General features: G+C 49.1%; 2 protein-coding genes across 3 annotated transcripts; one reads left to right on the plus strand and one right to left on the minus strand.

Annotated features, from left to right (window-relative positions):
• Nucleotides 1–412: 412 nt before the first annotated feature.
• HIGD1A (HIG1 hypoxia inducible domain family, member 1A) lies at nucleotides 413–5,836 on the minus strand. 2 transcript variants are annotated; one of them, XM_010561479.1, is made up of 4 exons: nucleotides 5,805–5,836; nucleotides 4,122–4,229; nucleotides 2,306–2,440; nucleotides 413–1,520 (listed from the first exon to the last, which is right to left on the minus strand). In XM_010561479.1, the coding sequence occupies exons 2-4, from the start codon at nucleotides 4,222–4,224 to the stop codon at nucleotides 1,471–1,473; spliced, it is 288 nt and encodes a 95-aa protein (XP_010559781.1). In that variant the 5' UTR covers nucleotides 4,225–4,229; nucleotides 5,805–5,836; the 3' UTR covers nucleotides 413–1,470. The 2 variants fall into 2 exon arrangements, with proteins under 2 accessions (XP_010559781.1, XP_010559789.1); XM_010561487.1 differs by lacking the exon at nucleotides 5,805–5,836 and adding an exon at nucleotides 4,932–5,526.
• A 2,011-nt stretch (nucleotides 5,837–7,847) lies between these two features.
• Nucleotides 7,848–12,421, plus strand: ACKR2 (atypical chemokine receptor 2). The gene is made up of 2 exons (XM_010563251.1): nucleotides 7,848–7,962; nucleotides 11,307–12,421. The coding sequence occupies exons 1-2, from the start codon at nucleotides 7,848–7,850 to the stop codon at nucleotides 12,419–12,421; spliced, it is 1,230 nt and encodes a 409-aa protein (XP_010561553.1).
• The last annotated feature ends 690 nt before the right edge of the window (nucleotides 12,422–13,111 follow it).

Consider the following 13,111-nt stretch of genomic DNA (forward strand, 5'->3'; position numbering starts at 1 on the left):
TGGCGCCCTTCTCCTCAGCCCCGCCGCCATGACGGCTCTCCTCAGCAGATACCGCCTTGCCGCGGAAAGCCCCGGCCCCTCGGGGTTACGGCGGTGGCTGGGAGGGGGCTGCTTCTTTATCCCGCCCCGGGCTGGGGTGGAGGAGGAGGAGGGCAGTTACAGGTAAAGGCCTCTTCATACCGCTCCGCAGCTCCACCCCGGTGAGGGGGAGCCGGCGTGAGCAAGCAGTCGAGGACGGCAGCGTTGTAGCGGCTGGGAATGACCTTTTCCAGTAGCACTGCACCCTCTCAGGTGATTTTTATTCACGTATGTAAGCTCACCCCAATCCCGCCGCAGGAGGCTGAGTGCACGCCCCTCCCCCCCCAAAAAAATAAAAAATCCATAGCCAAACGCTTTTTATCTCCAGCGCTCGCACATTTATTCGTACTTCATCTCCCGCTGCTCTGTACAATAGGTCACACACAGAGGTGCAGTATGTACCTTGCGGTATTTGTTACAAAGAGACACCATACTGTCACCACGGAATGTAAGCTAATAGGAGAAAACGAGGTTTTTACAAATTGCGTTTATTTTCGTGACTGCCATTGGAGATACAAGGGGTTCGAGAGTAAAATAACAGTGGCAATTTGCAGAGAAGGGTTTTAACACATCAAAGATCACGGGGGCTTTTCAGATTTAAATGTTTTAAAATTTCAGTGGGGAATGACGCTGCAGAAATCGGAGCTAGTAACTAAAAGCATTAGAACACCAAGATTTAGTTTTCACAACATGTATTTTAAATGTTACATTTAAATGTTACTCAGAAGAACACTGTAAATAAAGTTACAAAACAGTAATCCAGAAGTCTGAAAATCTATAGTAAAAATAGGGAGCCTGTGTCTTCATTAACAATGAATAAATATAACATTTAAATAGCTGCAACACACCAAATATTTCTCTCTTGACTTAAATAAAAAAAATATAGACATTTATATCTCTCTATTTTAGAAGTCATTTAGTGCTACTGGAAGCTTCTAAATTACAAAGTTGGAGGCTGACAAATATACAGGATAGAAAATGACAGCAAAGCATTCACAACACTATCTTACAGATGTGGCCTCCACACTCTGCCTGAGGCCTAACGGAAGCTAGTTCAGACTTTGTGGTTTTAGGCAATGGCAGCAAAAGAAGTCACCAATTTTAGGACCGAGTCGACAGTCGAGGGGAAGATAAAGGGATTGTACTCTACTATATCCCCTAAAAACTGGGATACGGTAGCGTCAATCAGAAAGAGCCAGACCCCGACACCCGCTCCCCCAGGGCGCAATCATTTAGGCTGCCAGCTTTAAGACAGTGTACCATACACAAAATACATATAGGGCAATTCTCTGATACCATGTATTATTTTTTTCCTCAAGAACCCCTTGATATGAGGTTTGTAGCTGCAGTACATAGGCCACCACCAGGACAGAGATTTCAGTCATCTTTCCATTACTCCTTGGGCTTCACCATGTACTCCTGAAACATTGAATACAGCACACCTACAAGACAGAAATACAAGCACAGTTAGAAAGCTGGGTTAAAGAGGCAATAATGGGTTTCAAAATCTGAACAGTAAGAGATATTCTCAGCAATGGAAATAATGTTTCCCTTCTGTATTTTTTTTTAATAGCAGCGATGAACACTACAAAATTCTTCATATACAGAGAAACTGGATATGAAAATATACTGTATATAAAAACGCAGATCCCCAGCCAATCCTAGTTTGCTTTGCAGCCAAAGTCAAGTGCTTTTTTGTCGGTATAGACAAACGGTGTTTTATGGGATGTACATTTACACACATACACAGCTGCAATACTTGGATGAGACCCGGGATGTACAAATCAGTACATTCAGGGACACAATTCCAGTCCCGAAAATAATACTGTAGGCTATGCAAGCTGATTTTCCAATGTGTTAAATTCAGAAACAGCAACATATTTACAAGGAAAAATATTAACATCAGATAGTCTTTTTTTTTTCTTTGCCTCCAATTTCAACACCCGCAGAACCTCACATACTTCCTGCATCTAAAACTAGTCAAAACTTCTACCCTCAAAGGTAGCGCAGTTTAATATTGAATATGTGTATTTAAACATCACGTTATTCTAGAAAGGCTGAGTGAGCACCAGTAACAACCATAAACATCCTGAAATATAATAGCCTGGAGACTTCCACCCCAAGGATATTTCACGCACGCTGTATTATCCACTAGGAGAAGAGATGCGGGAGGTTTTCCGTGGTCCAGCTTGCCATTGCCGAGGACAGCCTCCCGTTCGGTACGTACCACACGTTATCGCTCCCACGACGAAGCCCTGGGCTGCCACGCGCATGTGAATCAGGTGAAGAGACATTTTCATGTCGCCTCTGTGCTTCAGTCTGTACAGCCCGTAGCCGACCACCATGGCGAAGCCAGCCATCCCTACAAGGCAAGGAAAGCATCCTCCTGAGTCGAGATCCAACTCATCGAGACGTGTGGAGTGACCCACCTAAACAAGATATCCTGGGAATAATCACGTTTTGATCCAATCACGCTGGTTTTGTATAGATGGCAAGTCCTGGCCTGCTTACTGTTTTCACTCGAGTGCCATCTCATTCAATGCCCAAGTCAGTGCAGAGGAGAGAGATTTCCACTAGTGTTAAAACACCACAGCAGTAGCTCAAGGTGTCAGAGTTTCCTGGATATGTTTCAGAAAGGACAAGTCCTGCTTGCACCCTCTTTCCTGGATGGAAGCTCGCACCCAAGAACACCGCTCGGCTCCTCAGCATGTGGACGCACCCTGACGTACCCACCAGCCTGCTGAGGTTGCTGTTTCAGCTGTTGTCACATTTGGCCAGCTTTCACTGGGACACGACAAGGCATATGTTACTTGTCCCGTGCTGTGGGGAGAGAGGTTCAGCAAGGTCTCTTTCACAGGGATAGAGTTCACTTTTAGTCCTTCAAAATGCCAAACGCAGTGTGCCACCTCCAACCTGCGTACACTGATGCTCTTACAGAATACAGAGCAACAATGCACAAAAATGCCCGATTCCATCCACTTTATTGCATATTTAGGATAATTATTTACATAGTTCAAAGGAGGCTGCCAAGTTTTAAGTGTTGTGTATATTTTACCAACAAGAGCCCAGACAGCTTGTCTCCCTGAACAGGAGTATTACCAGTTCCACTTGTGAAGCTGTAAACCCTTACTTCACTGGTGCATGATCCATGTGGCAGCTTCATTAAATACCAATTAAGAGCTTTAGAGCCTTCAAGCTAGCTCCGACACAGGTTGAAGGTAAGTTCTGCCAATCTGCTTGGGAGAACCCGAGCTCGCAGTGTTCGTAGTATGCTCTAGCGAGCTGGAGAGTGAAGTCCTGTGACCGCAGAAACCAGTGACAGATATCTGTTAGCAAACACTTGGAACAGTTCACCCCAAGTGACCCAACTCCTCTCCACTTAAGGTGGCTGGAAATCAAAATGTGTCTCATGTCAGCAGCAGTTCCTGATCAGAGGAAAGTTCTCAGGATGAACGCAACTGATCCTCCCCTCAGAGGCTTTTTTGGGGTCTCGGCAGAGAGGCTGAGAACTTAAACGACCTCCTCAAGCTGGGGTACCATAAAACCTACTAAGAAAATGCATTTTAAACTAAGGGATGGCAGCAGAGAAGAGCGAAATGTTTAGCAGGTGGGCTGTATTTTAGATACTTCTGTTTTGTATTTTGTTAGCTTCAAAGTCACTTCGCAGTGATCACATAGTTCCTGGTAACTGTACTCCGGAACGGCTGCAAAACACACTCCTTACTGCCCAACAGGACCACCTGAACATGTTTTTTAAGGTCACCTAAATGGTCTTTCAGGGTTTGTTGGCGTGGCATTTTTTTGGTAATTGTAGGTTCTGAGTTTTCTATTTAAGATAACAGGCCTCACCAATTTGCCTGTTTCTTGCAGAACAAATACCATTCCGGGCAGGAGGATTACTGCTGTCACCACACAGAAAGCCTACACGAGGAAGTAACTTCAAAGTAATTTCCTGTTCACAGGAAAAAGTGGCAGTATTTACCGTAATGATTGCCCATGAAGAGAAAGATCTAGGTAACCACATTCTTCATCTTTAAACTTACCGAGGGGTACAAATGGTGTCTCTTTAAATTTTCTTAACAGCTTCGATGTCTGGCTGGTGTCAGACTCGTACTCGGAGAAAACGGATTCCTGACCGGACGACATGGTGGCTGTGAAGACAAAGAGCCTCTCTTCAGCTTTTAGAAACACCAAGCTATGAGAACTTTAGGAAAAAGAAAATCCCTTGCATATTCCACCAGGCACAAACGTCCAGGTAGTGAGGTACAAGCACAAGAGCTAGACTTAAGCTGATGAGCTGCACTGACTTCAAGTGAAGTCTTGGGAAGCAAGGTTGTTGCATACTAGAACAGGTAAGGACAGGAGAAAAATAAAGTAGCAGCAAAGCAACAGATTTCGGCCATCCGTTTTCACACCATTACAGATCCCAGCGGCTCCCCGCGCGCTCACAGGTGGCGAGAAGCTGCTGAAAGCTTTGGTCACTGCCTGCGTTTCCTTTTAGGACTTCCATCCTCCATCGCGCTGCTTTGCTTTCACAGGCTATTCCTTAATAGCAGCTCTGACCTCAGAAAAGTTCATTCCTCCCCTTTCGCTCCCTGCCAAGAACAGCGACGGAAGCGCTCGGGGTGGAAACCGCGAGCCGCTGCAGAAGGTCAGCCCTACCTGGCAGCTCGTCAGTCACTACTACAGCTTATCCCACCTCGTTCGCCACTTCAACAGAGCGTCAAACTCCTGCCGGAGAACGCAAGAATGTAAAATGGCAGCTGCCGAGGAGTGGGAATGAGTCTTCAAGCCCTCGATAGGCACAGGCTCGTGTGGGGACGCCTAACAGCCATGAGAAGGGCTCTACTCACTGAGCCATCATCACCAAACCTGTGAGACCATCCTCCAAAACTTGCCAGCTTGTTGTGCTGTCCCCATCACGGATTACACCAAGGCCTGTTCCTTTGGTGCCCGGCAAGAGCATCATTCTTCAATTAGTGCCTATTTCTGCTACCACAATGGGCTCAACAACATCACAAAGGTCTCCGCTAGAAAAATCTCTACCGGTTTTGTTCCAGTTTTGCCATCAACGCGCTCAGCAGAAACATACAGCTCGGCCTCGCATGGAAGTACTCCAAGCTCTTGCAATAAGCCAACAGGACCTTAATTTAAGCGCGGGCTAGTAAACACATGCAAAAGACTTCAAACGTGGCCGTCCTCCCCGGTTACGCAGCGTTCTGCGCGGCAGACGGATTGCTTTTTGAACTAAACTTGCAAACCATTTCCTCTGCAGGCCGCAGGGTTTGGTCCCTCTGCACCTGCTACAACTACCCTCGCTGGCTAAATCTAAGTTTTGTTTTAGCCTGACTCGCTCGGAGAAGGAAACACCCGAGCAAACCCTGCGGAAGCCGGGCGACCCCCCCCACCCGGCCACCACGACCTCGCCGCCACCCGCAGCAAGGAGACAGGGGACACCTCTGCGGGGTGGGGGGGAAGAAACAGCTCTGACACGGGTGGAGGCAGACGGCTGGCAAAGCCACAGCTCCCAACAGACCCACGCGTGGCCCCTGCCCCGCTCCAGACCCAGGTCCCCGCACCCCACACCGGCCTTCTGCCCTACTCCAGGCCCACGCGCCCCCCTCCCCCCGGCCCACGCCCACAGACGGGGGGCTCTGCCCCTAAATCTGCCCAAGTGCTTCCCCCTCCTGCCCCGGGGTGTCCCCCCCGGAGGCCCCGGCCCTCACCGCTCCGCCGCCGCCGCCGCTCCCCCTCGCTACTCCGATACCAGCCGGCTTCTGCCAGCCCTGGCCCCGCCCCCTCGCTTCTTATTGGCCGGCTTCGCCCCGCCTCCTCCTCCGCCTCCCGCTTCCCCTCCGCCGCCCCGACCGAGGACCACAACTCCCAGCGTACAGCGCGGCAGCTCCTCCCCCCGCCGCCGCCAGCCAATCCGGAATGGGGAGGCGGGGCAGGCCGTGACGTCGCCGCCGAAGGGTTGGACGCATTGCGGCGGAGTGACGTAGCGTGGCGTCTGAGGGCGGGGAAGGGGCAGCTCGGCGAGGCCTTACCCGGAAGAGCGGGCCTTCCGCCTCTGCGGCGGGCTAGCTCGAGTTTGGAAAACGAGAGAGGTTTGGGGAGGAACCCGGCGGTTTGTTTCACCCCCAAAGAGCAGGGGGGTTGCAGGATGGAAAAGCAGCCCCCAGCGGTTTGGTTTGGTTTGGTTTTTTTTTTCCTGCAATTTGGCGGATTTTCGCTTCAAAAACTTCTCAGCGTCGGTATAAACCCGCGCTTCCACATCAGGTGGAAGCTCTTCAGCAGAAGGCAAACTCGGAGCCCGGCTTTCCCTTGGTCGGGTGTTCTTTTTCCTGACAGTGAATTGTCTCATTCACTATTTTTCCCCGAATTTCAGCTTTCGAACAGAGCGCACTTTGCCCCCGCTGTATGCCAGGCAGCGGATTTTGAAGCCCAAAGACCACCTAGACATTGCTCCTGACTTAAAGCAAACCGGACTCTGGAGCAGGAGGAAAAAAAATCCCCCGGGATCCTGAAGATGCCTAAAACCCTCCCGTAAACCTGGGGGCAGCTCATCAGAGCAAAACAGCAAAGAAAAGTCCTTTTCTCCACAAACCCTGCCTGGTTTTGCAGTGTTCGTGACTCCTCATCTCCAAGCTCGGGGGGGAAGCAGAGCTTCTGCTTCTGCAGGGCTACTCCACCGCTGACACGCAGCATTTTCAATGGCGTAAAAGAAAGTGGCTCAGATAACCTCGTGTTAGTACAGCTGTATCTCTCTAAACGTGCTTCCCATTACTGGTAATCTGGTTATTTTGCTTGCCAAAGTCATTAGGGCTCTGCAGAGTCTGAAAGGAAGAAAAAATATTATGCAATTACCAGCTCCCAAATTGAGTTAAAATCTTGTAATAAATTACGGTGAAGGCTACTTTCTCCAGTGACTCTCGGAGGCATATTTAATTCCCTGCAGCTCTGTGTGTTATGTGTTTCAGGGGAGAAACTCAATTAAAAAAACCCTGCATTTCATTTTAATTGCTGGACTAATGAAACTGCTGTCACCTGTAGCGTCCCTGTGTGTGTGCGTCTGGCGCCTTGGCTTTGTGAGCAGCTTCTTGCTCTCTGCGGATGTGTATGTTGCCCATATATATTTATTATAGGATATCTTTTAAATGCAGGCACACATGTACGCCAGCTGGTGGTGGCAAACATGGAAATGGGTAAAAATAACATATTTCTCTCTGCGAATCCACCTACCACGGGGTAGGTTGGATACGGGGCTGTGGCCATTGCTGCTGCTCTGTTCTCCCGTTTTTACCAGGGCGGTTTGGGGTTTACAAAGCGCACCAGGGTTGGTACGGGGGATGGCCTTGGCACGGTCAGGGTATTCCCCATGGCCTTGGTTTTTGGTGAGATGAGGGGAAACGAGCCGGAGGGTGACCACTCACCAACAGTGACGCTCTAGAACCTCTTCAATAAACCATTTTATCAGAGACACCTTTGACAGGCAAGCAAAGGGTTGTGCTGTGAAGCTGTCCCCAAAACATCCCTGTGGCAGTGTCAGGGGTCTGGCATGTCGCTGCTGTGGGCGATCTCTTTTTGCACGTTCAACCACGCCAATAAGCTCTTTATTCCATTACAATTTGCAAGGCTTTGCCGCTGCCTGCGGAGACACGTGCTTGTCCCCATGGAGCTGCCAGTGCCCGCTGGCCCCGGCCATGTCCCCGCTGGTGGCCATTTCTGCTCTTGCAGGGGATTAGGACCCTGCAGCATCCAAGTAGCACATGGCTTATTCAGGTTTCGTGGAAAAAATGCAGATTTCAACACCAGGGTCTCAGCCCCGGGAGCCTCTCAGTGCAGAGACGAAGGAGGTCCGATCCTGCCTGGGGGTGCTGGGAGGTGGGCAGCATGGATGTCATCTTAATATCCGTCTGGCAAGAGCAGATGTTTCCACTAATTAAAGCTTTTTGAAAACAAAATATTAAGAGGGATCTTGTTGCCACATCTGGGGTTGGGATGCAGCAAACCCAGAATCAACAGGGAAAAAGAAATTAGGGACAGATTGCTTGTTTGGGAGGAGATGAGGTGGAGAAAAGGGAAGGATCAAGGTGGACGGGGAAAAGCTTGCAGGGAAAAATGGAGAGAAGAAGGGCAAAAGGAACTGGTTATCTTTAAGCAAGCAGCTGGTCTGTGTGCTTGTCTGCGTGACCCTGGTCTGGCACATCCCAGAAAAGCCTCCTTCCGACTATTTTGTGGGTGGTTTTGCCGCCCAGCCGGTGCATGCTGGGGTGCATGGGATCCACCAGCGATCTTCACGTTGTGCTGACGTGGGTCCTTGGTCCCAGCAGCTCTGGCTGTCCCTAGCGTGGTGCCCGACTTGAGCTACACAAGAGCAGGTTGTATTTCTGAAGGAGGGGTGCTGGGTCCCTGTGGCGCAGAGATGATTCCTACAGTGCTCTGACCCAGTGATGAACACCAGGAAAGGCGAAACAAAACCAGGGAGGTCACACTGAGCTCACATTTCCTGCCCATGCTCTTACACAAGTCAAAGAGGTTCCTAAAAGCCTGATTCAAGCCTCCAGCAGGATGGGAACAGGAGAAGAAGCTCCTGTAAGTGCATTTTCTGCTTCTTGCTTGCAGACAAAGCTGCATGAGAAACCTAGAGGTTTTCTTTTCTTCTTGAAAGTTAGCCAGCTCATAAGTGCCAGTGCTCCAGCGGACTTGGAATTAATTTCTGAGCTCAGCCCACGTTGCATGCATCAGTTCTCCACTGTGAGCTACAGGATGGGGATGTGAATATCAGTGCCAGCGTGACACAGAGTGGGGAAGACGCGGCAGAGAGAGAAGAGGCATCTTGGTGGGCTGGAAGAGACCCAGAAATGGAAATTTTCAGGATGGTTTGTCCTGATGTGGGTGCGGGGTGGGGGGGGGAAGGTGTTTAGGAGTCTTGCTGGGTGTTGCTGCAATCAGAAGGGTGGGCAGCTTTGGTTTCCTCTTGAAAGCATACAGTCAGAACTGTAGATGGCTAAGGATGAATTTCCTCCAAAACATGAAACAGAAAAAAAAAGCGCTTTTTCCCAGAAAAGTCTTTTTCTAGCACTCTTCCATGGCAGATCTCCTCTCCAAGGCTGCTCTGTCTGAAGTGCCCTGCGGCACGCTCCAAAGAACTGTGAGACAGCAAGAAAACATTTAAATCCAGCCCAACCCAAATTTTCTTTTCTTTTCAGCTGCCTGGAATTGCCTGGAATGAGTATTTAAGCAATTTTAGGTACGGGACTGCTACAGGTATTTAGCTACAGCTTCACCCTTTACGGCCGCACACCCAAAGCCTTGGGTGCTTTGCTTAATCCGCTTGGGGTGGAAGGGCTCCCCTTTCCTGGTGTCCTGATTTCAGCTGGGATGGAGTTAATTGTCTTCCTAGTAGCTGGTACAGTGCTATGGTTTTGAGTTTGCTATGAGAAGAATGTTGATAACACACTGATGTTTTCAGTTGTTGCTAAGTAATGTTTAGTCTAAAGTCAAGGATTTTTTAGCTTTTCACACTCAGCCGGCAAGAAGGCTGGAGGGGCACAAGAAGTTGGGAGGGGACACAGCCAGGGCAGCTGACCCAGACTGGCCAGAGGGGTATTCCATACCATGTGACATCATGCCCAGTATATAAACTGGGGGGAGTGGGGGCAGGGGGATCGCCGCTCGGGGACTAACTGGGTGTGGGTGGGCGGGTGGTGAACAATTGCATTGTGCATCACTTGCATATTCCAGTCCTTTTACTATGACTATTGTAATTTTATTAGTGTTACCAGTATCATTATTAGTTTCTTCTCTTCTCTTCTATTAAACTGTTCTTATCTCAACCCATGTTTTATTTTTTTTTTCCGATTCCCTCCCCCATCCCACTGGGTGGGGGGAAGTGAGTGGGTGGCTGTGTGGTGCTTAGCTGCTGGCTGGGGTTAAACCACGGCACCTGGGGTGTTCATGGGAGGGGAACCGTCCCTAGGAACTGCAGAGCCACTGTGGGGTCCGTCCTCCTTGGGACGCATAGCACAACTGGGGACCAGCACCTTCATTTTCTCATTACTCGGTGGCTGCAGGTCTCTTAGGCGGTGGGAGAAACAGGTCCTCAAGGAGAGCAAGGCAGGAGTAACTGCAGACAGGGAACTACACAGGCATGCTTGTTTTGGGATTGCTGGAAAAATGAGCTCCAGCGGAAAGGTGGTCAGGTTTGGCCATGGCCGAAAAGTGGCGTGTTTTAGGGATGGAGGGGTATTTGCACTATTTTTTCCCTGTGACAGCCCTGGGTTGCTGTGAGAGCCTGGAGATTAGTCACTGTTTCCTGAAATCTGGGCTGCAGCTGCCTAAACACTGAAGCCAGCCTGCAGTCCTGGGGAGCGGCCGGCTGCACGGCCCTTGCCCTCCTCAGTCAGGAGGGTTTCAGCCCACACCTCATCTCACGCACAATAGATTCCAGCAACATCATTCCAGCTAAATCTCTACCTCTAACCTTGATTCAGGAGTTGACTCTGGTGCCTACAAGTCTTTATGTTGGATGGGGCTTTGAGCAACCTGATCTAGTGGAAGGTATCCCTGGCCATGGGAGGAGGGTTGGAACTAGATGATCTTTAAGGTCCCTTCCAACCCAAAGCATTCTATGATTCTATGATTCTATGTTTTCCACTTACTAATATCTTTTACAAGAATCCATGGCTTGGTGTCCTACAATTGGCATGGGAGCAGTGAGATGTGTCTTACTGGGAGCCATGAGATGTTCAGCATTTCATCTCTGGGAGCAGCCCCACCAACATAAAGATGCTGGTAGCAGGTTCTGCTTCACGGAAAATTGAGATGCAGCTTTCCCAGTAGTGACGTGGGTGAATCTCAAGCAGCTCACAGAGAAGTGTAGTGGTGGATTTGCCATAATTTAGAGCAGAAACTTCCTCAAAAGCTTGCAGTGGTGTCAGGAGGAAGTGGTGAGTTATGTCAGAGGGGACCGTGCTCATTTACTTTCAAGATTTAATGTGTTGGAGTAAGAAAACCAGAATTTTTTTTTATATATATGTATGTGTAGACAGATGTGCCCATGCCGTAGGCAAAGGCCAAGGAGTGCAGGACACAAAATACTTATCAGAATGTGGCAGAAATTTGAACCTATGAACTAGAGGAAAACCCTCTGTGATGTGATGTTTGTCTTTCCCGTGTGGATTGGAACAACATTTTGATCCCCTTCACTTGTCTTTTGCTCCTAGGCAGCCACGTGTCAAACGCAACTTCAAAGGTGGCAACAACAACTGCTGCCACCTTGCTGGATGCTGCCAATTCAAGTGACTACCCGTACGAGTACTTGGATGAGGAGGATTACATGCAGTATGGCCTCTGCACAAAAGAAGAGCTGCTCTCCTTTAGCAGAGTATTCTTGCCATCTTTTTACACCGTGGTCTTTCTGGTTGGGTTTGTCGGGAATGTCCTCCTGTTTATTGTCCTCATTATGTACATCAGGAAGAAAAAGAAGATGACCGAGTTGTATCTGCTGAACCTGGTGGTTTCAGACCTCTTCTTCCTACTAACCCTTCCTTTTTGGGCTCTATACATTTCTCAGTGGGTGACCTGGGACATATTTTGCCCGGTCTTAAATGCCATGTACACTCTGAATTTCTACAGTGGTATTTTTTTTGTGAGCTGCATGAGTCTGGACATGTATCTGCAGATAGTTCACGCTTGCTCTCCTCACGGCTCCATGACACAGAGGAATTCCATCCTCGTCTTGTTGGTAGTATGGGTCTTTTCCATCCTCCTCTCCATTCCTGATGGCCTCTTCACCAGCACAAGGCAAATCCACAACAAAACCATCGTGTGCGCCCATGATTATGGCCAGAAGCACTTATTTTGGAAAGTCGTCTTTCGGGTTATTCAAAACATCCTGGGCTTCCTTTTTCCCTTCCTCTTCATGGTGTTTTGCTATTCCCGCATAGCGTGTGTCCTCACCATGTCTCAGTTGCCTGGTTCAAGGCGAGCGCTCTGCTTAGTCTTTACTCTGGTGGGTGTCTTCTTTGTCCTGTGGTCCCCTTACAACATCGTCCTCATCCTTCACTCCCTGCAAGATGTCGGTGTAATCAGGAGCTGTGAAAGCAGTAGGCAATTGGACTATGCCATGCAGATCACGGAGAGTTTGTCCTTTGTCCACTGCTGTCTCAACCCCTTGCTCTATGCTTTTGTGAAAAAACGATTCAGGTTATATTTATGGAAGATCCCTCAGGCCATTTTCAGGAGAAGTGCTTTCTTTGACTTCCAGCCCTCAGGGACAAGCCAGTCTTGCAGCAGATACGCAGCTGAGATAGAAATGTTGAGTATCACAAATGCATGATAAATATTTACATTATTTACGTTACATGTATGCCCTCTGTGCTGTGTTTTACTGGTCCTGGCCATGCGATGGAGTTGGTGCGAGCCCACAGCCCTGCGTAACCAGGTATTTCATCCTGGTGTCAGCATTGAGATGAGGATTTTCCACATTGGGATTGGAAAAGTACACGTGGGATTTATGTGAGAGACTGAAAGAGTTAATGTCTCAAACACTGTGGTGGGGCAAGTTCTGCATAACAACGAACCCTGCATAACAAGGAACCACAGGTGAAAAGCAGATCAGCACAGATCAGCAGGCAAGGGTGCCCAGCTCCCTGTTCTGGTTGATAAACTGGTCTGATACGCTGAGCAGGGCAGCTCACCGTGCATGGCCAAAGATCAAACAGTGGTCAAGTCTGCAGGGAGGGAGAAGTTACTCCCCAAGTGACCCCCACACCCACCGACCTATTTCCCCAAAGGTTCTGGAAGCACAAACTGCACGACACCTAATTAGCCTAATGAGTTCGAGTGCCCACCCGAAGGAGGGGCAAGGATGATAAAAGGACACAAACTGAAGCCCCCCGTATGCAAGCCCACCAGAACAGGACTCTTAGGCTTGCTGGACCCAGGACTGGTGAAATCTTTGCCTTTTTTCTCTCTCTCTCTCTTTTTTTTCCCCGTAATCCCCACACCTCATCCCTTTAGATGTGAA

The sequence above is a fragment of the Haliaeetus leucocephalus genome, unplaced genomic scaffold (genome assembly GCF_000737465.1).
Source record: "Haliaeetus leucocephalus isolate CR32 unplaced genomic scaffold, Haliaeetus_leucocephalus-4.0 Scaffold0, whole genome shotgun sequence".
NCBI lineage: Eukaryota > Metazoa > Chordata > Aves > Accipitriformes > Accipitridae > Haliaeetus > Haliaeetus leucocephalus.

Coding starts and splice junctions, on each gene's coding strand:
- ACKR2 (XM_010563251.1), top strand. CDS start 7,848: ATGGCTTATTCAGGTTTCGTGGAAAAAATGCAGATTTCAACACCAGGG. Junction 7,963..11,306: donor CTGCCTGGGGGTGCTGGGAG/GTGGGCAGCATG, acceptor TTTTGCTCCTAG/GCAGCCACGTGTCAAACGCA.
- HIGD1A (XM_010561479.1), bottom strand. CDS start 4,224: ATGTCGTCCGGTCAGGAATCCGTTTTCTCCGAGTACGAGTCTGACACC. Junction 2,441..4,121: donor GACACCATTTGTACCCCTCG/GTAAGTTTAAAG, acceptor CTTGCCTTGTAG/GGATGGCTGGCTTCGCCATG. Junction 1,521..2,305: donor CGTGGGAGCGATAACGTGTG/GTACGTACCGAA, acceptor TCTGTCTTGTAG/GTGTGCTGTATTCAATGTTT.